The sequence below is a fragment of the Chrysemys picta genome, chromosome 3, assembly GCF_011386835.1.
Source record: "Chrysemys picta bellii isolate R12L10 chromosome 3, ASM1138683v2, whole genome shotgun sequence".
Classification (NCBI taxonomy): Eukaryota; Metazoa; Chordata; order Testudines; family Emydidae; genus Chrysemys; species Chrysemys picta.
Genome location: NC_088793.1, coordinates 153,561,065 through 153,585,923, shown reverse-complemented (window position 1 = coordinate 153,585,923; position 24,859 = coordinate 153,561,065). Strand labels below are relative to the sequence as shown.

General features: G+C 43.3%; 1 protein-coding gene across 6 annotated transcripts in view; it reads right to left on the bottom strand.

Annotated features, from left to right (window-relative positions):
- Nucleotides 1–24,859, bottom strand: part of PLB1 (phospholipase B1) — an 83,346-nt gene that overhangs the window by 42,305 nt on the left and 16,182 nt on the right. For 4 of the 6 annotated variants that reach the window (XM_065589302.1, XM_065589300.1, XM_065589299.1 and 1 more), the window contains 14 exons: nucleotides 23,612–23,677; nucleotides 22,381–22,481; nucleotides 19,190–19,271; nucleotides 18,268–18,372; nucleotides 17,708–17,803; nucleotides 17,118–17,189; nucleotides 16,214–16,336; nucleotides 11,998–12,058; nucleotides 11,351–11,409; nucleotides 9,911–9,984; nucleotides 8,300–8,343; nucleotides 6,482–6,590; nucleotides 711–762; nucleotides 483–563 (listed from right to left, as the gene is read on the bottom strand). In XM_065589302.1, coding sequence (XP_065445374.1) covers nucleotides 483–563; nucleotides 711–762; nucleotides 6,482–6,590; nucleotides 8,300–8,343; nucleotides 9,911–9,984; nucleotides 11,351–11,409; nucleotides 11,998–12,058; nucleotides 16,214–16,336; nucleotides 17,118–17,189; nucleotides 17,708–17,803; nucleotides 18,268–18,372; nucleotides 19,190–19,271; nucleotides 22,381–22,481; nucleotides 23,612–23,677 — 1,125 coding nt within the window. The remainder of the gene's footprint in view (nucleotides 1–482; nucleotides 564–710; nucleotides 763–6,481; nucleotides 6,591–8,299; nucleotides 8,344–9,910; nucleotides 9,985–11,350; nucleotides 11,410–11,997; nucleotides 12,059–16,213; nucleotides 16,337–17,117; nucleotides 17,190–17,707; nucleotides 17,804–18,267; nucleotides 18,373–19,189; nucleotides 19,272–22,380; nucleotides 22,482–23,611; nucleotides 23,678–24,859) is intronic. The other 2 variants (XM_065589304.1, XM_065589303.1) reach the window with 2 other exon arrangements.

The following is a 24,859-nucleotide window of genomic DNA, read 5'->3' as shown; positions in this document are numbered from 1 at the left end:
CCATGCCCCAGTCATGGTCAAGAAAGGCAGGCTTTTTTCTCTCTCTCTCCCCCCACACACATAATGGCTGGTTCCTACTCCACAGCAAGCAAGCAGAGACCACAACAATCTTAGTCTGGGGCTGCTAACTGTTTAAAACTAGGCACTGCCAGCAGAGTATCTATCAGGACACACAGACCCCACAAGTATCAGGGGGTAGCCGTGTTAGTCTGTATCTACAAAAACAACCAGGAGTCTGGTGGCACCTTAAAGACTAACAGATTTATTTGGGAGCTTTCGTGGGTAAAAACCTCACTTCTTCGGATGCATACAGACCCCACAGTACTCTACAAAATTCAGCTTTGTCTGGCATATTGGGTGACCCTCAGAACTCAGGGACTTCCTTTCCCCTACCTGCAACCTTGGATTTCCTCACACTGGTGTTTTTACATCCACACCAATCAGCCTTGCTGCCATGCCAGCTCATCAATCCTGCTACTTACAGGGTCTTTGCAGTAGTTGCACAGATCATTGGCTCCAATTAACACAGTGATGATCTTCCAGTCAGTGTTGAAATCAATTCTCTGTATAAAGAAAAAAAAAGCGTAAGATAATTATGTTCCCAACTGATGCGCACACTGGGTATCTTTGGAGGCAGATCTGTCCCATGAAGCAATATCTGTCCCTTTTCATGCTGTGAAATTAAACATGCTGCGTTCCAGTCAACTCACCGGATCACTTTTCATTAGTCTCACCAGGGCTCTTACTTGGTCTGGTAATTTCCTGTGGAGAAGGACAATTAGTGAGCCTTAGAGGAGACCAGCATCAATAGGAAGAATATTTATCCAGGTATCTATATGGCCCTGGGGCATCTCAAACTCATGAGTGAATGTATCCTCACACTATTCCTGTGAGGTAGCATTCTCCTCCCCATTTTATAGATGGGGAACTGAGACACAGAGACTAAAGTGACTTGTCCAGATTCACATGGGAAGTCTGTGTCAGAAAGGAATTGAATCCAGATCTCAGTCCTGTCCAGTGTTTTAACCTCAAGACCATCCTTCCTTCACCTTGTTTCACTCCCTAGAGAGTAGCTGAGAAAAAAAAAATCCATAGCTTTTTGGATGCCAGGTAGAGCAAACCCCTTGTCAGCTGACAGCATCATTAGAATTGTTGGATCAGTTTATTTCTTATAGACTAAAACTGCAAAGGAGCGCCAAACGCAAGGCTCTGAAAAATCCCCTGCATTAACATTTGTGTGTGCACTGAATATTTCCAAACCTACATTGACTCTAAGGAAATGTGCACAGTAACTATTGAAACAAACTTCTCATGTTCCCAGGATCACAGCTCAGAGTCAGCACTTCACACTCTATTATGTGCAAAGCAATGATTCCAAAGCTTTTTCGGCCCTGATGAAAACTGAAGCACGTATCCAGGACACTCCGGAGGAGGCTAACAAGACAGCCTTGTAATAGCCATGCTAGATCTATAAAAAGCTTTGCTATGAATTCTAGGTTACCTATGCTAAACTGCTGGACCTCATTTAGCTGCTCTATCATCACATTGATCCTCTAATATGCACAGAATCTGAATGGAAAACTTTGGCCTTGCAGCAGCTTCATGGTTTTGGAATGAGCTGCTCCTCCCTCTGGGCCCTTGCTAGAAATACTTTACTGACTGTACATCATTTCATGACGTACATCTGCTGATACTAATGAGCCTGACACACACATGATTTACATAGTAATTGGAACTTTGCTTTCCTTTGCTGTACGGCATATATCATAGGAGCAAGAGGTATTTCCCCTCTTCCTGCAATCTGACACATAGCTCTCACTAAGGGTTTGTCTACACAGCAAGTTAGTGCATGGCTAGCCATGATGTAACTCTGCAGTGCACTAGCTTGCCATGCACTATCGGAACACGTGGACACTGCTACTCCAGACTAACCGTTCCATAGAGTGCGCTTGATGTAGTCCCAACAACCAACCACAAGTGGTCAGGAGTCAGGAACTCCCTTTTACATTTCATTCTGTAAGATGGCACTTTCATGCACACAACACCACCCGCCTGCACGCCCCAACATTAAGATAGGATTCAAGGTTGTCACAAAGGGGAAACCACCACCTATTGAATCACCAATGTCCCTTCTGCAGCAATTTGGATTTACCATGGAGCTCTACCTTTCAAGCACTGACCAGCCTAACTGATAAGATGTGACAAGATCACTGCTTCAGAAAATATCCTACAGGCACTTCCACACTTGGGTCTAGGCCACATTTAAATCTAGATTTTCAGAGATGGGGGAGGTGTATTAACTCATTACTTCACTTATTCCCCCTCTTCCATGCCTCCCATTCTTGTTCTTCAACTTTTAGTTTCATTTTTCAAGTAAAGTTTGAGATGTCCTCTAAGGTTTCAATTCAGCAAAGCACTTAGATCATAGAATATCAGGGTTGGAAGGGACCTCAGGAGATCATCTAATTCAACCCCCTGCTCAAAGCAGGACCAATCCCCAAACAGATTTTTTCCCAAGATTCCTAAATGGCTCCCTCAAGGATTGAGCTCACAACCCTGGGTTTAGTAGGCCAACGCTCAAACCACTGAGCTATCCTTCCCTATCTCTTATGTTAAGTGTATGCTTAAGTATTTTGGCTGAATAGGGATGGACTAAAGCATGTGCTTACAGTCAAGCACATGCTTAATTGCTTTTGCCTGATCAGGACCTAAGAAGGTATCTTCCTTCCACGTATCTAGGCATGGCAGAATTCATTTTTTATTTTTTTATAATTTCAACAGACAATATCAACATTTATTTTTAAGCATTTTTTCTATTTTTATCCATTTAAATTTTCACGGTTGTGCAGAATTATGGGGTTTAAGCAATTTTTTATATCTATCTATTTAAATTTTCCTGGCTGCAGGAGATTATGGGGGAGATAAAAATCAGGCAATGGGGGGCCAGACAATAATTAAAGACAGTAGATGATGATTAAAAATTAAAGCTTTATAAATTTAAAACACAAACTGTCACCATCACATCAAAATGTACACAGTAAATATCCTTAAATCAAACACTAATAAGTTATCAAGCAACATTTTTTTATACTTTATCTAACGGGAATTTCAATTATCGATAGAAATTTTTTCATTGGTTTGTGCTTGTGCAGTGAAATCAATGTGTACTGGCATTAACTGATAAAAAAATCTATTCCTTCCAAGCCTACACATATCCAACAAGTTCATTAAAACCAGCCTTTTCAGAAGTGGCCACTCATTTTTAGCCACTCAGCCTGAAAAAACTTTGAGCCTGATTTTCAGAACTGATGAGTGCCCACCACTGCACTTGATAGCAGCAGATGGCTCAGCTCCTCTGGAAAGCAGGCTCAAGATGGGCACCCAAAAACTGAGGCACACCAAATAATTCAATTTTGAAACTCTCGGCCTTAGCTCTCATTTACAGGCCATCTTTTTACCTCTGGATGACAGGAAGAGGAATCTCTTTGGCTCAAAGAATGAACCCTTAGCAGCATTACAAATACAGAACCACATATTTGAATCAGGAGAAACTATCCCATCCTCTTTATGTCCAATGCCATGAAATCGTGAACTATATGGAGATAAAACTTATCTCCTTAGATAAAGCTATAAATAAAGTGTGATAGAAATAAACTCTACTAAGGGTGTCTCTGAGAGTTCAGGGACGTTACCATAGTGTCTGTTTATACAGAAAACACGCTCATGTGCTGCTTTCCTTCGCTGTCATAGGCCTTCCACATGAGGAGATGGTGGGAAAGGGCAAGGACTGGTGGGTGGGGTGAGGCTGGACAGGCGGGGAATCAGAAGGAGTCTGTGAGCGTTGTTTTCTTCACCCCCTGCTGAACATTTATAAAAGTAAAAATATTGCTGGGAAAGCTGAGCAGCTCCACTTCCTATCTCTGCCCAATCCAGGTCCTCTGGTGTGGCAGGTGGAAAGAGAAGTTCACCTCCTCACACTGGTGACCCAGCAAGGGTACAAGAACTCACTTGTTTCTCGAGATTTGTACACGAGTTTGCATTTTGCAGTATAAGTACATGGGAATCACTTAGTTCCTGTTCAGTTTCTCCACCTTAGTATCTGATTTTACACTACGGACCAACTCACACCTGGTGTAAGAGTATGCAGCTCAATCATCTTCATAGAGTCATAGACTTTAAAGTCAGAAGGGACCATTGTGATCATCTAGTCTTCAGTGACTATTAAGTTGCACCCTCTTGTATCAGATCTGAATTTGGGTCAGATACTTAGCTGCAAATTCAACTTCCAAATGAAGCAGTGTCTGTAGCTTACTCAGATTTGCCCCCATCTTGAATTTCACAGGAAGCTAGAGATGATCATTAACATCAGCTGCAAATAGTTTTTCACTTATCTAAGAGTCCAGAGTATGTTCCCTGAAAGGTTCTGGCCAGGGGCGGCTCCGCAGGCACCAGCTTGTCAAACCGATCGCGGCTTTTTTGTTTTGTTTTGTTTTTTGGCTGCTTGGGGCTGCCAAAACCCTGGAGCCGGCCCTGGTTCTGGCTTGAGAGCCCTGGAAAATGAAGTTCTTTATTCATCCACCCCACAGTTACTTCACTGGCAGTGCAGGCTTCGACAGTTCCCTCAGCCATGAACTGAAGGGACCGCACATCCAGAGAGGAGAAGGTAGCTCAGATTCCATGCCTCTGGCACTCTTGGCATCCCAGTTGAGACTTCCCACAAGGGTCCAATTAGCGCCAGCTGTACTGATGGCCTTTGTCATGTGGACAACTGTCCCCTAGGGACTAGACTGACATATCATGATGCTCAATTCAAATGGGCTACCAGACAGACATCTGATGGAAAAGACATGATTGCTACTGACCTGAGCTGTATTCACACTGGTGACCTAGAACTGAAAGACTCTGTTATCCTGTTTCCAATCCCCTATGGTAATCAGCCAACCTGATGTACCTTTTATACCAAATAAGGTAGGGACAGCTGATTTAATTGCTATCTGATTTTCATGCTGTAGGGATCTAATATCCTGGGCTGATCTTAAACCCTGCAGGAGTTTCCTGTTCACCCAGGGAGTCACTTCATTTGGAAATAAAAATGAATTCATTATAGAATGAAAATCCCTCCTTTTGCAGGGGTAGGGGGCAGAGGAAGATATTTCATAGCATCTAGCCAATGACTCCCATTTTGTCAGTGAATATTAGGGTGAGTCAAATCATTCTTTCAACCTGCAGGAGAAATCACTCCTGAAACATTAAAATGATATCTTGATCATGATAAAACCTTAACAGTCATCACTTAGGGAGAGCCAATGTAGGAGCTCTCTTGTCTTCCAGATTTAGCTGCCAAGTGGAGCTGCTGGGGAAATGGAGGATTATTTTTTTTAAATAAGAGAGAAAGATTGAAACAAGAGTCTTTTTAGCACTACCAATCACCAAAGTCAAATATAAGCACAATCAGCCAGAAATCCTGCCCAAACGGTGGCTGTACCCAAGTCTGTGGCCAGCTGTTTAATTATTTAAATACAGTATTAAGCCTCCCATCCTGCCCCATCATCTCGCCGTCAGAAGATGAGACTTCTAAGATGAGAACTTGGATTCTCTTCCTAGAAAGGATAACACCAGGGATTAAGTATGCAGCCGCCTTCCATGAGACTGCTTCTCCCAAGTATGGCTGAAGGCAAAGGGACATATTCAAACTGCTTGAGGCTGCTACTACATTGAAATCAAAGGAATTGCAGCCACTTACACCAGGTCTAAAACTGGCCTAAAGCCTATGCCTGGCTGTCACCCGTCCTCATCTCTTCAAAAGACTCTAGCAGCCTGATTGGTTGCTTGGTATTTTTGCTGTCTCTCTCCACCACTCCTCCCCACCCTTCCAAATGTTTGAGGCCTTAAACATCGAAGCTGCAGGACCGGCAGACCTCCCGCGGGCATGCCACCGAAAGCCACCTGCCTGCCGCCCTCACAGCAACCGGCAGGCTGCCCCCCCTTGGCTTCCTGCCCCAGGCACGCGCTTGCTGAGCTGGTGCCTGGAGCCGCCCCTGGACTAAGGTAAGGTCACCACACTCACTTTTGCTAGTAAATGGCGATCCCAGGTCTCGAGAAGTCAAAGGCTAATGCACTAACCCACTCTTCCCTCCAATCTGTATTCCTAGCTGTACTGCTTCTTCCATCATACAATGAAGCTCTCCTTTGGGACAAGGTATTTCCACTGGTGTGCTTACCATTGTTGTGATCCAAGGGGTCCTGTCACATGCTTCATTATATCACATGGCTTTCTTAGGAAAATCAAGTGAGCCATTCGGTTTATGCTCAATACAGCAGAAGCTCTGGAGCATGAGCCAGGCACCAACTTGAAGTACCGCCAGACTGGTTTTGCTTGCTATTAAGCGCAAGTTATAACAGCACGAGACACATCAAAGGAAGTTATATGAAGCAGCCACATCCCTGCATCCCAAAGGGGGGGGGGGGGAAATCAGCTTACTCAGCCACTGCTCCAGGAACTGCCTGATTGAGAAAGGCATTCGGCTCACTTGCTCCCCCTGTGCCAGTCGAGTAACCCGTGAGGTTAAGGTTGAACTCCCGAAGGATATCTGAAGAAGGAAGAGGATAATGAGAAGAGAGTGACCCCACTTGCTCATCACAGAGGGGAGAAGACTAGTATACACCATGCCCCCCTAGATTCTTGGTTTGTGTTCGGAGAAGGCTGCTGCTTGTTCTCCACTTACCTTGTTGTGCCCACCCAAGGGAAGCAGAATATTGGGCACTGCTGTGTCAGCCCAGTGATGCCAGAGGCTTAATCACTTAGTGTAGATTGTCAGACAGCTAGGGAATGCACTGGATCAAGTTGTCTCCTGACTCAGACCTGGTGCAATCCCACTGACATCAAGTGCAATCATGGGGGGAGGTGGACAGAGCATGTACAGGCACATTGTATGTGACCACCCTGCACATTACCATGGTTAAAGCTTGAATGAGAAACCCCCTGGTCAGTAGGCAGCCATTCTGTCAGGGAGCCAGAAGGGCCCTTGGCCTGGTTGATCTGGAAGGAGCTGAGAGAAGCTTCTCTTCAGGGCCGGCTCCAGGGTTTTGGCCGCCCGAAGCAGCCAAAACAACAACAAAAAGCCGCGATCGCGATCTGCGGCAGCAATTCGGCGGGAGGTCCTTCACTCCCAGGCGGAGTGAGGGACCGTCCACCGAATTGCCGCCGAATACCTGGACGGGCCGCCCCTCTCCAGAGCGGCCGCCCCAAGCACCTGCTTGAGAAGCTGGTGCCTGGAGCCGGCCCTGCTTCTCTTAGCTGGAAGTTCTATTGTGCATATCTTTACAGCTATGCAACATCACGTGCTGATCGCAGACCTGTGTATTAAATGCTTCCATGCAAGGCAGTGAATTGTTCACAGCCCCTCTCTGTTCATTATCTTAGTACTCTTGCTCAAAAATAAAAAAATAAAAACCACCACAAACACCCCTGTGTCTGTGAGGGCAGAGAATGTGTTGCTAGTCACGACAAAGAAAGCCACAATTATATTAAAGGTTCCATTTATAAATTGTTTATAAAGGATTAATAAATGGCTTCATTTTAAATAAAGGGATTAATAAAAAGTTTTAATAAATGATTAATCAATTTTAGTGTGCCATAAATCAATAGTGGTTTATAACCATGGTTTATAACTTTCTAAGACTCCTTCTACTGATGTGCTTATAACCATCTATTATATACTTACTACAAAGGTCTGTAATATGCTTATAACATGGATTAGCCCTTTATAAATGAAACCTTAATATAAAGCGTAATTCAAAAAATGTGCTGAAACTTCACAGCCAGATGTAGTGGGTGCCAAACCACCAATCTGAGTTTTGAGAATAATTGCAAAGTTGATTGACAGGAAAATTTCACAATTCCCAGCAGTGTAGACACACAAATATTCAGCAGTGTTCACTTAAAATATCTGGTCTTGGCAAACATCCCTATCTGGAAAGGGACTTACTAGAGCATTTGCAGAAACCTAACACAAACAGGGCACAAAAACAGTCACAGCAAGCTTATTTTAAAAAATCAAATTAATATTCTCTGAGGCTTTTTTGCAGCCTCCTTGCAGCTTCACTGATGAGGCAGCCCAGAGGATCAATGAAAATATGGGCCATTTCCACGAATGTCCAGTCTTGTGAATTACCCCAACATAGATTTTAAAATGTTAAGAGAAGTTCACGGTAAGTTTGCTGCCCACATCGTAGTCATGGTGTACCAATCAGTCCATTCTTTCCCTTGAATCTTGGCAACAGCAAAGCTTCTACTTACTAGGAAGGGTTGTTACATTCTTTAACGAAGCATCCCCTCCAATACTGCAATTGGAAAGAGAAGCAAAGACTTAAGTCATTAATCTTTTAGCACTGTTCAGACAATAAGATGATAGATGACAAGTACCTAAGACAGATTTCCTGTCCTTGCCTGGAGGATATGAAGGATCCATGACACTTGGAAACTAGAGGTGTTTCACAACTAGGTGGAGGGATCCAGATCTAAGTGATTGTTTAGGGCTTGAGTGAGATTTTTGGTAGCACTGATGCTGCCAGAAGGGTTCATGTGTGGGTTTTGCAGCTGAGAATGTGAGGTCAGGTCATTAGTTGTCGGAATGCAGGAGCACCTGGCTGCTGGGAGGATGGTTGGAATTAAGTCACTTTTTCAGGGAGGGGAGAAACTGTAGGTGGATTTAAACATCCCAGGTCTCCAGAAGTCAAAGGCCGCAGGTGGACTTAAACATCCCCTGCAGTGTTTACCCCGGGCTATGGATTTTTGGGCTGGTACATGAGAACATGTTAATGTGAAATTGGCCAGACTAATGTCTCTGTCCAAGCTGCTGAGTGAAGCAGACAATTTAAATAGTGAAAAATAAACATGACTGTTAAAATTTGTTTGGGTGTAACAATCCAAGGTGTCTGTAGGGACACAGGAAAGGAAAAGGTTTAGTATATGTATATAATATTTATATATGGACTGTTTTCCATTGAGTGGTTCTACCTAGAAGCCTGATCCTGCAAACGCTACAGGACAATGGGACTATTCATGGTAGCAAGAGTTACTATCTTACATGGTGGAAGGACCAACCTCAATTCCAGCAGTACAAAGCAACGCCAAAGCCAATTCAACCAGCCTTCTATGGATTCTCCCTGCATTGAGGGCTCCTTGACTGACAGATAGCTGCTGTAGTGGCTCTGATTCATTTCTACATGGCACAAGTGTATCCAGGGAGAAGAATGGCTGGAACATTCTTACGCTCTGGTGGTTCTCAGCTACCAGAATAACTCCTTGTGGCTGGGGGCATTTGGCTGCTCTAACTTGTAACAGGGGGCCAGCACAATACAAAGTTTCCTGGGCCCCTTCTCTGGTCTTCCACTGAGCACAGCTGAGTTGTACCAGGAAATCTGGCCCTTTATCTCTATGAGGGTGATGAGGAGTGGAGGGAAGATCTCTAGCCAAACAGCAGCAGCAAATAAGTGGTTTTTATACAGAGCCTTTTCTTTTCTTTGTTAACAAAAGCTTAGAAAGTGCAAACCTTGTGAGCAGCTCTCTTGAATGACAGCAGCTGTGATTTGTTTGCCCTGGTGATTTTTCACTGGCTTTGGCGAGAGATATCTATTTACCTACCCATTCATATAAATCAATCCAGTGTGTGAAACCCTCTGTGTATGAGAAGTCAAAAAGCTAGTGACTGGAATTGGTTAAAAATGTATTGCTGAATTTCTTTAAAAAACAAAAATTACATTTATGACAAAAAACAAATTTTCAAAAGAAATGCCAAACCCAACAAATGAATTTTTTCCCCAGTTTTTTGACAATTGGAAAAAAAAAAAAAGAACTTTTTCATGGGAAACAAAATATATTTCCTCGCTTCCTTTATTAATGACTTACCTCCAAGCCAGCCCCCGATACTCTGTGTTCATATCCAAGATATTGTTTGGTTCAGCACCAATTCCATTACCAGCCTAAAAAAAATTTAAACCAAGACAAAGACTGAACTATTAACATTTTGGCCATACATATATTTGGTGATCTTAATTTTTTATTTAATAAACAGGTCTCTCCTTAAAAGCCTGTTACATTTGGGCTTGTGATACTTTGGCACCTGGCTTTTCAGGAAGAGTGTTATGAAAAATAGCACCAATTCATTTTTAAAAATTCTTTACATAGTATTGCTGTACACATGGCATAAACAAAATAGATGAGTGCATGGTATAGTATATAAAGGTTGCATTGGCATGAGTCTGGATGAGCTGTATAATTCATTCAGGGTTTCACTACTCATAAGTAATGCAGCCATCTCAAACTCCAGCCAATAAAATCTTCAGGGCAGCTGTACCACCATTTCCCCTGAATATGAGTTTTGTCACATGACAGGAGATTGAACATTAAAACAGCCATGCAATGGGCCAAATTCTGCCCTCAGATATGTATGTGCAACTGCTATTTCTCCAAAGACTAAATGTATCCATAGTTCCTACACAAGGGTATGAGATACCAAAATAGCAGCAACAACTGCTGTATCTCATACTATCAGATAGTATCGCGTGGCAACTGTAGTTGAATCCTGACTATAGCGATCAACATGGTATGTAATTATTCAAATGTTTGTGCTGATTTCAATGGGCTCATGGATGCAGAAATCTGCAACATCAGACCTGCCAGAAAGTTGGGTGGTGTGCGTGCACAAATATTCTTAGGACTCCATTATTTGGAAGTGAAATGCCTACTAAACACATGAAAGGAGATCATCCTCACTGAGGACTAAGGCCATGGTGAGTTTGATAAAGAAACTGGTTATCAGTTAATCAAGCACAGTGAAGAGTCTGAATATTTTGGCTCTTTTCTTTCGCACTCATCTCCAAACAGGCAAAAGCCATTTTACTTAACTAGGAAAAAAAACCCTGCACCACAAGAGAAGGCAATAGCTAATTATCAGGCAGAACGAACTGAGACACAGGTTCTGCAGTACATCCTATTCAGCAGAGTACTTAACCTTGTGCTTAACTTAGAGCATGTGCTTAAGCCCCACTGATTTCAATGGGACTTACCCTCTGGCCCCAGATCCAGCAAAGTATTTAAGCAGGTGCTTAAATGACCTGCCTAAATTCATACAATTCAGGTGCAATGTTAGGATTGGAGTCCAGGAGATCTGACACCTTGTCCCCTGCTCTAGATCTCTGTCTTCTGCCTATCAATGAGTATTTCACTACCCCAGCACAAGTCTCAACTCCTCCCTCCAACCCCCACCCCAGTCTGAGCAGGCAGAACATTCTGTTGTTCCATCAGCAAACACAAAAAACAAGACAGAAAAAGCACAAAGCTCCTTACAGTCAAAGAATCCCCCAGAGCTGCTATCACTCGCACATCAGCTGGTTTGAGGGCATGCACTGTAAGGCAAAGAGATGCAGTTAAACCTGAACGGGGAACAGAACCATGCTTTTCCATCATTGCTAGATATGAGAGCAAGGAGCAAGTCATGCCGCATTGCTGGAGGCCAGTGACCAACCTCCAGTGTTAGGGAGACCAGAATGAGGATAGGGTGATTCAGTATTACAGAGAAGGCGTGTTGACAGTAACTGCTGCAACAAGGCAGAGCAGGGTACGAAAAGAGGCATTATGCTCATAAACAAGTTGAATACTACCAGCTATTGGACCACAAACTATGGAGTCCTGCCTTCAAATCCACTGACCTAAGCACTAGACCACTCCATTTATAGGATGTGTCAGCCCTTAAATTTTGCACAGTGCAGGAGTTATCTGCAGTAAATAAGTTGACTGCAATCACTTCATCTGAATAGTCCCTACAAGGATGGTTTGGCATCATACCTCTTAATTAGCTATAGCAAGTAAGGTCCTTGCTTGGCATAATTTTTCCACAGTCCAATAATTAATAATTATTTAAGCATAATTAAACAAAACATTCTTTGAGATGCTGTTGAAAGAAACAGTCTCCTACCCTAAGCAGGCAAGGTTACCTGAAGTTGGAGAAGAGCTGGATGGAGCCCTGTCCTCACACAGCAGCTGGCTCCCATGATTCTAAAAGAAGAGAAGACAGGCAAAAGGAACTGAATAATTTTAGACCAGGAAACAAACATAATAAATCATATCCCTGTTTGTCTGTAATTAATCAAGCAGACGTTAGTCACTGAATTCAATCGGTCACACTCAGGGCATGTCTACACTTGAAACTTCTTGTGGTTTTGTGTGTCTATTAAGTGATTGGCAATAACTATAGTGGAGGAGTGCATACATACCACTTTGTTAAGCCACGATTAAGGTAGCTTTCCCTGGTATTATTACAGCTGCACAGCACAGCAGTGTTACAAAATAAGTGCTCAGTGTTATGGTCAGACATCCCACAGTGCACTGCTCTGCTGCTGTGCTGTATGCATTCTCGAATTTTTTTGTGCCGTGCTTTGTGCAATGCCTACCAGCAGGCAATGAAATTCTGGAGCTTAAGGTCAAACTGTATAATTCTCATAATTCCTCCCTGTTTCATCCCATCATCCAACTGTTTTTTGAGAGCTAGCCTTTCCCCATTTCAAAGCACTGCCAGGCAGCATAGAGAAACATTGGTGAGGCAGCAAAACACCTACATGAGAGTTCAGTATGAAAATGTAGGAGGCTATTGCCATCTGGAAGCTTGCCACCCCAATTGCTACCAGTCAGTAGCTAACCGGTTTGGTGTAGGTAAATCAACTGTTGGGGCTTTTGTCATGGAGGTGTGACCTGCTATCAAGAAGATTTTGCTCCCCAGGTCACAAGACTGGGCAATGCAGAGGAGGTTATTAATGGGTTTGCACAGTTGGGGTTTTGAACTCTACTGGGCTTTTGATGAGATCCATGTGCCTATTCTCTGCCCCCCTCCTTCACTTCAGGCTTCAGAGTTCATCAACAAAAAGGGATATTTCTCCATGGTGCTACGAACCTAGTTGGTCACCATGGAAGGGTCACCAATATAAATGTAGAGTGGTCTGGGAAGGTTCACGATGCCAGGACCTTTAGAAACTCTAGCCTATTTTCTGCAATGAGAAATAGTACTTCTGCTCCATGAACTCTATGGACACTGATGGTGTTGCCATTTTTCTATCATCCAGGGAGACTTACTGCTTCCCTGGCTTATGAAGCTTTTTACTTGACACTTGGTTAAGCAAAAGGAATTGTAACTATACCCTGGGCAGCTTCAGAATGATAATGGAATGTGCATTTGGAAGACTGAAAAGGTAGATGGAAGATTCTGACACGGAGGCTGATGAGAAGCATCTTGGTACATTAGCTCCTTGCTGTGTTTTGCACAACCTTTGTGAGAGCAAGGAAGAGAGCCTTGCATGTGTATAGGAACTGGAGATGGACAGACTTAGAAAACATTTTGGACAGATAAGAGGCCTCTACAAAATGACGCAGCTACTCATGGGCACAGAGTGGCGGACACACTGTGCTCACACTGAGTCGAGGGGCCGCTTGTGAAGAATGCACATGCTTTTGTATAAGGCATTTATCAGAATTACTGTACATGTCTTCTGTACGTATATTGGTAGAAGGATTTAATTATACTTGAAATGCGTACAGCAGTTTATGGGGATTTTTAGTACATTTTATGTGTGCCTTGTAAGATAGGGCTTGTTTTGATGTTATTGTTCATGTGAATTTTATGACAGTGATTCTGGACATTTCAGTGAATGATTCAAGACTCCGCTATGACCATAAAGACATTTTCAATTCTATTTAATCAATACCAATGGATACACCATATTGAACATTCATAAAGCTGTGCAAAATTAGACAGTTTCATGTGCTTCAGGAGGTTTGACTGCCTCTTCAGCCACAGCAGATGTGTCTGCTATGCTGGCCATTTGCCTGTCCTTTCTTTTCCCCTTTCCTCACGCCAGTGGAAAGAGGAAAAAATGAACATTTATCCAAATTGTAGACTCCATTCTAAGAGTGATAAAATGTTGCTTTTTCCTTGATTTTGGAGTTTTATTCCCATAGGCTCTTTCCAATCTTGGCCAAACTTGGCAATCATTAGAAGTTTTCAATCTTCCAGGTTTGTGTAGGCATATGGTGGGAGGAGGTGGCTGGGTGTGTGTGTTGGGGTGGGGGAGAGAGGAAACTTTGGGGAAGGGTTAATAAATGTCAGGTGGGTTGTATGTGGTGGCTAGCTAAAAGAGGGCACAGTAGAGTTAGGCTAATATTGCATGTACATATCTGCAGGCTATCCATGCTTTGGAGAATGCTACCCTGAGCATGTCCCCAAAAGACAGAGAAGGTTTCTGTTCAAAAAGACAATGGGCAAACAAGGAAGATATGCCAGGCTGCTGTTTGCCAGGATGGTGCCCCCAGAACTGGCCCAGGAGTGGAAGGAAACCGCGAGTTATAAGGACAGTTCCCAGAGAGCTGCTTTGCTGTGCAATCTCCATGCCAAGCCAAAGAGTGCTCTATTTTTAAATGTCTTGTTTTTAACACCTACAGTTGAGCATACAGTACTCCGCAAAATTCAAAGAATTCTACCTTAATGGCATGAGGAGGGGGGCAATTTAGGGATGGGGGCAAAAATCTATCTGGGGATTGTTCCTGCTTTGAGCAGGGGGTTGGACTAGATGACCTCCTGAGGTCCCTTCCAACCCTCATATTCTATTCTATTCTATGATTTACAGCAAGTGCCTTACAGTCTTGCTTTTTTGAAAACGTTTGTAGTGTGATTTAAGCTATTTGCCCTCAGCCTTGAGCCCACATAAGGTAGAAGGTATCAGTGACATTGTGAGCCAGACACATAACTTTTGATTTTCTGTATGTGCTGCTACAATAAAAGTGCCTGTCCTTCAAAGAACCTCATGGAGGCACTGCATGGATTAACCATTGGGGGAGTGGGGCAGGAGGAAGAAGCCAGCAAGCAGTGTGCTTGAAGGGGAGGGGGTGCAGTGGGAGACAGCAAGACTAAGTGGTGTGTGTGTGTGTGTGTGTGTGTGTGTGTGTGTGTGTGTGTGTGTGTATGTGTGTTTGCATAGTCATAGAAAAAAAGGCCGGGAGAGTTTCTACTGTCTCTGGTAGGGCTGCCATTTTGAGTGGCAGAAAGGGGGAGGGGATTAAAAACCCAAGAGGCAGAGAGAAGGTAGATCAACATGGCAGTGCCCTTACAGGACCTTCAGCTAAGTTGTTTAACTCCCTCTCTGTACAGCTGTATTTTAATATAACATTCAATGCTTACTAGAAATCGTCCCCGCCCCAGTTTAGGGTTCAGGCTGATCCTCTGGCTGTGATTCATGGGAAGAGCCATCCTGGATATCCGTGACTGTGTCTTGGGGTTCATGGGTCAATCAGGGAGTCCATGGAATGCGGAGGTCGAGTGGTGGTATCTCCAGCATACATGCATCCAGCTTCTCATGAATCCAGCAGACTGTGTTAGGTCTCCCTGGGGTTCTGTTGCAGGTAGCATTCCTGTTGTCCAGCCACAGCTCATCTGTCTTACTGCAGTCCTGGAGAGCCCCCCTCTTTTACATTTGTCTTGCTTCCTGCTTGTAGACCTATGCTGAGTGACAGCCTTTGAGATGGGCCTTATCATATTCCTCTCCCAAGAAGGCAATGAAGTCCAGGATTTTAGTATTGGTCCACAGTGAAGCATGACTGCTGAATAATCAGGAGTATGACACAGATATGTGAACTTCACTGGAGCTGGAATTGCCAAGGACAGCACCTGGCTGCATGCCAGTATTGAAACTGTTCAGGATGATTAGACAGACCAACACAGGTAGCTGGCAAAGCAGTGTGGGATACCAGTAGGTAGACATGGTAGATGTGCACCAGTTGTTTCAGGATGGAGATGTAGCCACACCTACTTAGTTGTGGGTAATCTCATTCTGCATCTCAGCAAACCCGCTTCTAAAGTGAGCTTACTAATGTGTGTTAAAAAGGCCAGCTGATTCACAACCAAATAGTGTGTGTGCGGATGCAAGGCACTTTAATGTGAGATAACTCAAGTTAAATAACACATTTCAAATGTAGACAAGCCTTTAGTTTTATTCAGATTGGAAAAGCAATCCTGGCTGATTAACGTGGTACTTGAATACGTGCAGCTGTGGTTGGTTATGCAAGCCATTTCCACAGCCCTAGAGCTACCTTCCTTTTTTTTTTTTTTTTTTTTGAACCCTTAACCTCCTAAATTCCTCCAGTGATCAATTATTGTGCAGACTCTACCTGATCTGGTTCCTGTGCTGGGGTCGGCGTAGCAGATGATGGTAGCGGTGTTGTTACGTCTGGCGTAGTTTGGTTGGGATACGTATAATTGCTGTTCCTGTACGTCCTGAGGAATGACTCAGCCTATGGAATAAGGAAATTGAGTCAACATGAAGCTGCAGAAGAATATATGGAGATATCTGTTCCCCAGCCACCAATTCAAATATGCCTCTAGACCATTAAAATTACTGCATATTCTTAGGAATTAAAAAGGGCCCTACTCCTCTCTAACTAGTTTTGCAGACATATTTAGGAGCCATATAAATAAAGAAACATCTGAAATATATGAGTAATGCTATGCTAAACACACTTGCTCTCTCGGACACTCTCAGTGCCCTTTACCAGTTTGACTAACAACATCTAATTACTATAGCAAAAGCTGTTAAACATTCTGAACCAGCTGGTGTCAGGGTAACAGTACTGATTTCAGTGGGGCTATGTGGACTGACACCAGCCAAGGATCTGACCCTTCACTTTACTTTCCCCGTTGATGCTGTTTGAAGTGTGAAAAATAAATACTCAGCTTGGATGGTGAAGTTAGACTGGTCTGTTTAGGCAGGTTCAATTTCCAGCTTTCATGCACTAACACAAAGCTGCTGTCTTTGTGCCAGCCTTTGAGAGCCTGGGTGCCAGGAGTTTTCCTCTCTCTTGCAGTCCATTCTCATTGGGAAGCATATATGTCCCAGGTGCTAACTACCCAAAAGGAGGAAGGGAGAGAGAGGACAGGGAGCATCCAGCATCCTCTCCAAGGTGGTGGAGCTACTACTCTGGAACGCACTGCACAAGATCCCCCATGAAAAGCTCTGACTGCTTTACAAATGAACAATGCGGCATGTGGCACATGCATGAATATTTTTCAACCTACCTGACTCGGACATTTGAGAGTTATCACCGTTTCAAGAAAATCTGCATCTGTCTTGTTCCCAACGGGTTCCAACTGCATGGCAGAAAGAAAACATGGGAGAGAAGAAATAAAATGAGAACCAGAATGGAAGAGCATATATAGCTGATTATCATCAGCCTATGGAAACAAGTAGAACAGCAAGAAAATTGCTATGTACTGTATCTATCTATGTTGAAATAACAGCTAAACCCACAAAAGTCACTGCCCCAGGATTTTATCATCTTTAAAACATATTTTACATATTAAATTAACTACTTTCCATATTAGGAATGTAGCATGTGTGATGTAATATCCCACACTTTGATTATCTCTTGGTGCAAGGTCTTAGGTGCTTAGCCTTTACAAGAATATACCCCAGGATATATTCTTTGATACAGCCAGTTTGTGTCCAGGTGACTTTACATTACAAAGGGAAACAAGTGCCCACCTGTTGTAAACACAATTCTGTTCTCACCAGAGGTAGGGTGGTTCAGCAGCTAAATAGTGGGTCATTGTTCTTTGCTGCAAAAGAACAGGGTGGAGAAGACAGAGACAGAGACCTGCAGTCTTACCATGTTGTTCCACAAGGCACGAGCAGCCTGGGAATGAGTCTTCTGGTGAAAGTGGAAACAGTCTGGGGCAAAATACGAGCTGTCAGGCAACCCCTCCTGGGGAAAGAGACAGGTACTGTCACAAGAGGGGTAAGTATATGACCAAAAATGCCAGCATATGATGTATTATCACATTCCTCTTCCAACAAAAACTCTGTTACCCCAGAACTCGAAAATAGTCATGAGGGCCTCTGAGAACAAGATAGTTACCATCCTAGGCCAGATCAAGCCACTGACTGAGAACTTAAGAGTTCTGTAGCACTTTTACAAATATGATTCAAACTTACAGCTAATACAATTTGCCATGTCTGAGGCCAAGGTTCCACGGGCACTCAGCAGTATTACCAACAATCTCTATCCTCTCCATAACGTTTCCCGCTGCTTTGGATTGTGGCTCACTTGAACTGGACAAACTAACAAAGCAGAGCACTGAGGGTCAAATTTAGAGTTGGTATAAGGGGTTCAAGTTTAATGATTCAGAGGAGTGGCACCAGGTTTGAATCTGGCTCATGGTTTTTTACCTCAGTCTTTGGAATGGTCACTCTCTGCAGAAATGGCTGCACAACCACTGTGAAATCTTCCTTGGTGTCATACCTTCCACTTTCAACTAATCGGTGGGTTTCCTCCTAAAAAAGGCAGAACAATCACTCACTGCTCCTTTTCTTGCATTCTGCTTATTAGGCCCCAGGCTGACCCTCTTGCAGAAGTCTCATCAACCGAACATGCAAAACCTGAAACCAAGAACAACTCCCTTCTTGTACAAGGCAGTGAGCGCATGAGCTTCTTGAAACATTGGCTTGCAAAAACCCAAATTAGAAAACGACTCATTTGATTTTCCTTTTCAGAAAGGCATCGTGGAGGCTGCAGATGGCCTACTGCTCAAAAGCCAGCTGACTGACCTAGGGAGAGCCCCCACTTTATTAGGATTTCCCATCATGGGGTGCCAGGGATTTTTCTTGAACCGCTGAAATACTTTCAGTTCAGCTGATCTCCATCACAAGAGTTCATTCTTGAACTACCAGCGATCCTCAATTTAATCCAATTTCCCAGCAAGAGGAGTATCCAGAACTGCTGCTTCAACTGAATCTCTGATCCATCTGAAAGAGCCACTCTGTTTTAGTACCTTACTGAATCACATTTTAAAGATCTTGAGCAGCATTTATGCCCTTATTCCTTGCCTGATCCTCACCTGCCCCCTCCAGCCCAATTCTGAGTAACTTCTATGAATCTACAGCTGACTAATGTGAGCACAATTTGTCCCCATCTCTAGTAGATATTAGACTTTGACTGGTCCCTCGGCCAGTCACTTCAAGCATTATCACTGCTAGAAAATGTTGTTTATTATTCCCAGAAGAACAAAGGGAGACTGCTGCTAGAAAAGAAGAACAGAAGGATTATTAAGCAATTCTCTGCTAAATCTCTTAATACTTTCCTCTGCCTTACCTGATACCTTCTATTAAAAGACTCTAGCATCTTAGTTTCAGTGGAATTGTCATCATAGTTCAATACACAAGGACACAGCTCCCTGCAGGAAGAAAGTGATATTTTATTTTTGTGTTGCAATCTGCTGGGTTTTTCCCCCTGAAAAGAGGTACAAGAACTCAAAGGATAACAGACTCCTCCAAAGGTGGATTTTTGTGAAAGGCTCATCCATGATAACATTGACTCCAATATCTAGGTCCTCCCAGTAAATATGGACACACTGAAGTTTAAGCACATTTATTAGGGATAGATGCATTCATGTAAGGCAGTGGTTCCCAAACTTTAACAACCCACGAACCCTTTTCACTAAAATGTCAAGTCTCGTGACCACCCTCCTAAAAATGAATATTTCCATGGATTTTCTCCATTACCTCAGCATAAATTATAAAAGCCATGATCTTGGAAATATAAAATTTGTTTTTATGACATGCTTCTTACACACTATTTATTAATTATTATTTATTACAGTATTTTTATTACATTATGAAAATGGCACCATTCTTCCAAGATGTCACTTTTGTAGCTTGTATCATTTTTGATTAAGCCTGTTATAAGACAAGGCTCCTATCAGAGGCACCAGTAGAAAAAAAGGGGTACAGGGGCAAAGCCCCCACACACCCTGTGGCCTGGGGGGGCACCGCCGGAAAAGGGGGGGGCGTGGGAGCTGCCAGAAAAGAAGGGGCGGGACCCGCAGGGGGGCGCACCGACAGGGGGCCGGCACGTGACCCTCGTTGCCCCCCCCCCCCATACTGGCGCCTCTGGCTCTTATGTTTCATCAAGGAGTATCAGATGTGAAACAGCATGAAGGTATTTAAGAAGCCAACTCAAAGAGTTCCTCCTACACAAGCATTCAGGTCTTGAGCAGTCCAGGCAAACAACGCACGTTACAACAAAGCTTAAACTTGTTCTTCATAATAATTTAAAAACAACACTAGCAGCCTATTTAATTTTAAAAACAGCAAAAAATATCCACCTCCCTTTCTATTTCGTAAAAGGAGTCTTGAAGTTTAAATCTTCTCAGTGTGATAGATATGCTTGCTTTGCTCTGCTTAGGTCTTGGAAGTCCCCAAGGCTCCGGGCTGCTGGCCCCGTGCTGCCCAGGGTCCCCATGGACAGCTCTGTCTGCCATTAGGGAATTTCCCCCCCCCGAGAACTCCCTGTAACATTTCGTGAACCCCCAGTGGTTCACGAATCCCAGTTTGGGAACCACTGATGTAAGGTGAGAAGATCGTTACTGTGCCAGATATGCCACTGCGAGCCAAATTCTGTTCTCAGGCACATCTGCGCAGCCCCATTCACTTCAGAGGGATCGCACAGATATAATTAAGAGCAAAATTTCTATAGACTTGCTCAAGTTTCCCCCTCATCCTTATCTATCTCCCCTCATTCATTGCTGGCTCTGTCAGTAATTCCTTACAATCTCATCCCTGCTGCTCCTATCACCTGGAAACACCTCTACTCCCCATTTCATTACAAATGTCAGCAGAAAACATCTTTTCTCCCTCTATCATGTCACTACAGTGAAGAACGTCAGAAAGAGTAGCTTACTCTAACACTGGAAAAGGAACTTCGGCAGAAAAAGGAAAATGATTCACTCCCTAAAGCTAATCTCTCCCCCTCTCTCTATTTATAATGATAAACAAATAAATAATGCTTCACTATAGTGTCTACCTAGAACCTTTCCCAAGCTCTTCTCCTGCTCTCCTGCTACAGATTTAAAGAAACAGCACATATATGCTCACTTTAGCCTACAGTTCTTAATAAAGAGGAGCCAAGACAGGGATAAATTCTTTACCTCTACAGGGCATTCTGGGATATGAAAGACATAGTACAAAGTTGTATTTTGAAATGTTTGTCAGTAACATGCCATTCATGAACCTTCTACACTGCGCCTGTTTAAATCTCTGTACACCTGGCTCACCGCCAGACCTATAAATCCCCTTGTTGCCATACAGCCACAAATGAACTACAGCAGGACGTTTGGGTAGGATGGGAAAGTAACAGATATATTTCTAAAGGATCAGAGAAACTCAGCTCTAATCTCGCAGGCTTTCATCCTGGCCTTGTCCTGGTGATTAGGATCTTGTGATAAGCTTGTACTTTGTTAAATGGAAACTGCAGCAAAATATAGAAGATATTCTAAGCCAACAGCACTCAGTCTCTAAGAGCTGCTTTGTCATTGACAGTCAGAGAGCCACTAAATCACAGCAAAAGGCTGTGTCATAATGTTCCTTCTATGAAACTCCACTCAGTCAACAACAGGGCCCTTCCAATCTTTCCCACCACTTTATCCTGTCAGAGTGATGTCCTCATGGACTCAGCTGTAATGAATAGAACAGGGATTGCTATTGAGGGTGCTGAGCACAGACAGATCTTGTGGTTCTCCAGTTCCCAGGCTGTCACAGCTTGTCAACACACAAGGCCTCCCTAAGTCCTGGCCTGGCCACTAATGGAAATGGCTACTAACTACACTACAGAGAAGGAACCTCCTTTCTTTCCCCACATCTCCTGGTTACTCATTATATGCATACAGGGAGAGAAAGATTTCCTACTCTCCAGTGCTAGAAGCAACATAATGGTTAACTAAACATCCCACAAATCTAATTGAAAGACTAATTAACAATCCAGCTAACAACCACCAGTTGGTGAGAGACAGCTAAAGTAGGTTAGGGCTCAAAGAATGTCGCTCACCACTGGAACATATGTGAAAGCAGGAGACTTTTAAAGCCTTTGAAAGGTAAATTCTATAATTTAAATAAAACTGGATTAATTTAATCAGCTTTTTAAAACCCTAATTTTAATAATTTTGAAAATTAGCTGCCTTTGTCAAACAATGTACTGCTGAGCTGTGTGTGCTAGCTCTCAATCAATTTTACAGTTGGAAGTCTAATTTGCTGTTGTATAATTAAAATGGCAGTTCCATCACCAGTAATCACAAGCTGGAGACAGTGAAAGAGAGACAGGTATTTTTAAACACTGCTTTGAAATTATAATCTATACTGTGGATGTATTTTATATATACACACACAGGAAAAATAGTACTTAGTTATCTGAAATATTGTAATCCTTTTCCTTCAAGGGGAAGGTTTCCACTGAAGATCTTACAGCTTTTCCTGAATAAGGGTGAGAGCTGGAACATAAATCTTTCAAACCTCATGATTAGCCTTGGGCAGCTAACTTTCTTCTCCTGGTACAAATCCCGAAGGGTTACTATATGAAGTACTGTCACCAGATTCACAAATGCCCGAGGAACCTGCCAAGATTATAAACAAAGTCAAAGCAAGCAAACAGAGAACAGTAGTGTAGTGCCATCCCTGCTCTTCTGAGCACAGCTAAGCAGGCCAGGGACTGATCAGATTATTTTTTTGCTAATGGAACATGTACCTTAATCTGCTGATCCAAACAACCTTTACTATCTCCATTAGAAGTTCACAGTGTGCTGGCTGAGTGCATAATCTCAACAGGAAATCCTAAATTGGGTTTGCTCTACCTTACATACAGAGCTGCAGCCACCGAGACTCATGATTCTAACAAGGCCAGATCCCAAAACTGCTGCTCTCTTGAGGCAAGAGTCTGATACCCTCACTCATGCTGGGGAGCCCTGTATTCCATGAGTAGTCCCATTAGCTTCAACTAGAAAAAGGATATCAGAATATGTCCCTTAATAAAAATAAGAGGGACTGTGCTGTATAGTGAGTGGGCAGATATGTTACGGCTAGGCATAGTTACATGACTGTCATGAAATACCATATATTTGTCAATATATTTACACTACCTGACTCCTAACACATCAGGTGGAATTCCAGTCCACCCAATCACCATTCTTTCTGTAAAATACTTCCTTAAATTCTTTCTACAGATTAGAGCAGCGGTTCTCAAACTGTGGGTCGTGACCCCATTTTAATGGGATTGCCAGGACTGGTGTTAGACTTGCTGGGGCCCCGGGCTGAAGACTGAGCCCCACTGCTCGGGGCCGAAGCGCAAGGGCTTCAGCCCTTAGTGGCACGGCTCGGGCTTCGGCTTCAGCCCTGGGCAGCGGGGCTCAGGTTACAGCCCCGCCTCCACAGGGCTGAAGCCCTTGGGACTGGGCTTTGGCCCCCCAGCCTGGGGAGATGGGGCTTGGCCGGCCTCACGCTTCAGTCCTAGGGTCATGTCATAATTTTTGTTGTCAGAAGGGGGTCACGGTGCAATGAAGTTTGAGAACCCCTGGATTAGAGATTACTATATGAAACATCTACACGTGCAGCAATGCTGCCCATACTAGAATGAGAAACTAAGTATGATTACAAATTAATAACTCTAGAACCAACCACTGAAGCTCAAGAAATTTGTCTTTCCCATCTGACCCCTCTCCCTAGGTTAGTAGTAAAGATTGCTTTTTACCTCTCTATGAAGTATGTCCAAAGCTATTTTTATATTGTTGGTGAAGTTATCAGGAGAAAAATGCACCTGTTGAAACAAAGGGTTGAATGTAGTTCTGGGTATCGTTTCCTCAAGCAGATACAGAAGCTACTAGCTGACTCTTAGACTACAGTGACTGGACTCTTGGTTCAGGGTACATTGGCACAACAAGTAGCTCTGGAGCATCTCTGGTTCCCCAGTTCCTTCCTTAGGTATCATCATAGGAAAGAAGGATTTGGCAACCATCAGAGGCCATTCATAGAGCCAATTCCACTGGGCTTACTGATGAGACGTCACAACTTCCTCCACGCTCACTATCAGCTAGTATCAGAAGCACACCTGTCCCGTCACTAAGATTTTCATCAATGGAGATCAGTCTGAAGAAACATTCTTCTCATATAATGTAAAATATCAAAGTATTTTCTAAGTCAGGTGTGCGGGATATTAGCAACTTGCCTCCCATTTAGTCCTTGAGTTCCATGAAATCTCAGTTGCAAGTACATCCCATGCAGAAAAGTTCACCAGACAAACAGAGAAATTAGTGTGAGAAAAAAATCTATTAGGTCATCTTGTCCGTTTCCCTCTGCCAGGGCAAGATTTTTCCCTACAATATACTTGAATAGCTCTGTTAATTGTATCAAGTAATTCGGCGTTTACCCCTTCTCTTATGAAATTATGGAATAGTCTAATAAGACCTTATTGTTAAAAGTGTTTCCATGATATTCATCCTTAATTCTACTTGGCTCAATTTCATCCCATTGTTCTTAATGACACCCCCTTAGTCCATTCTATAAACCCAAACAACACACTCATTTCCCTTATGTATTTCCTGCTTCTCCGCTCAACAAGCCACATTCTGGTTTGTAACATAAAGGAGACATCATGCTGATCTCTGAATGTAAGAGGAGCCTCCCACCCTCCTGCACAGACCTCTACCATCTTGTGTTTCAGTTCAGATGCAGAATGTTACTAAGTCATTGTGTTTGCTGACTTTCTTTCATAGAGACTTTACAGTCTTTCTTTGTTATTTTCCTTTATCTGAAATCAGTCATCTAGAATGGAAAGCACACATTGTGCTCTTAGTGTATAGGGAAAACAACAAGGTCCCACCAACTGTGTGATAGGTGCATAGAGGAGGTTGGACATTAATCAGGAGTTTGCCATGAACTGTGGATGGAACCCCTCTCATGTCCAGGTATCTGGTGGTAAACGTATCATGTTGGATGCTGG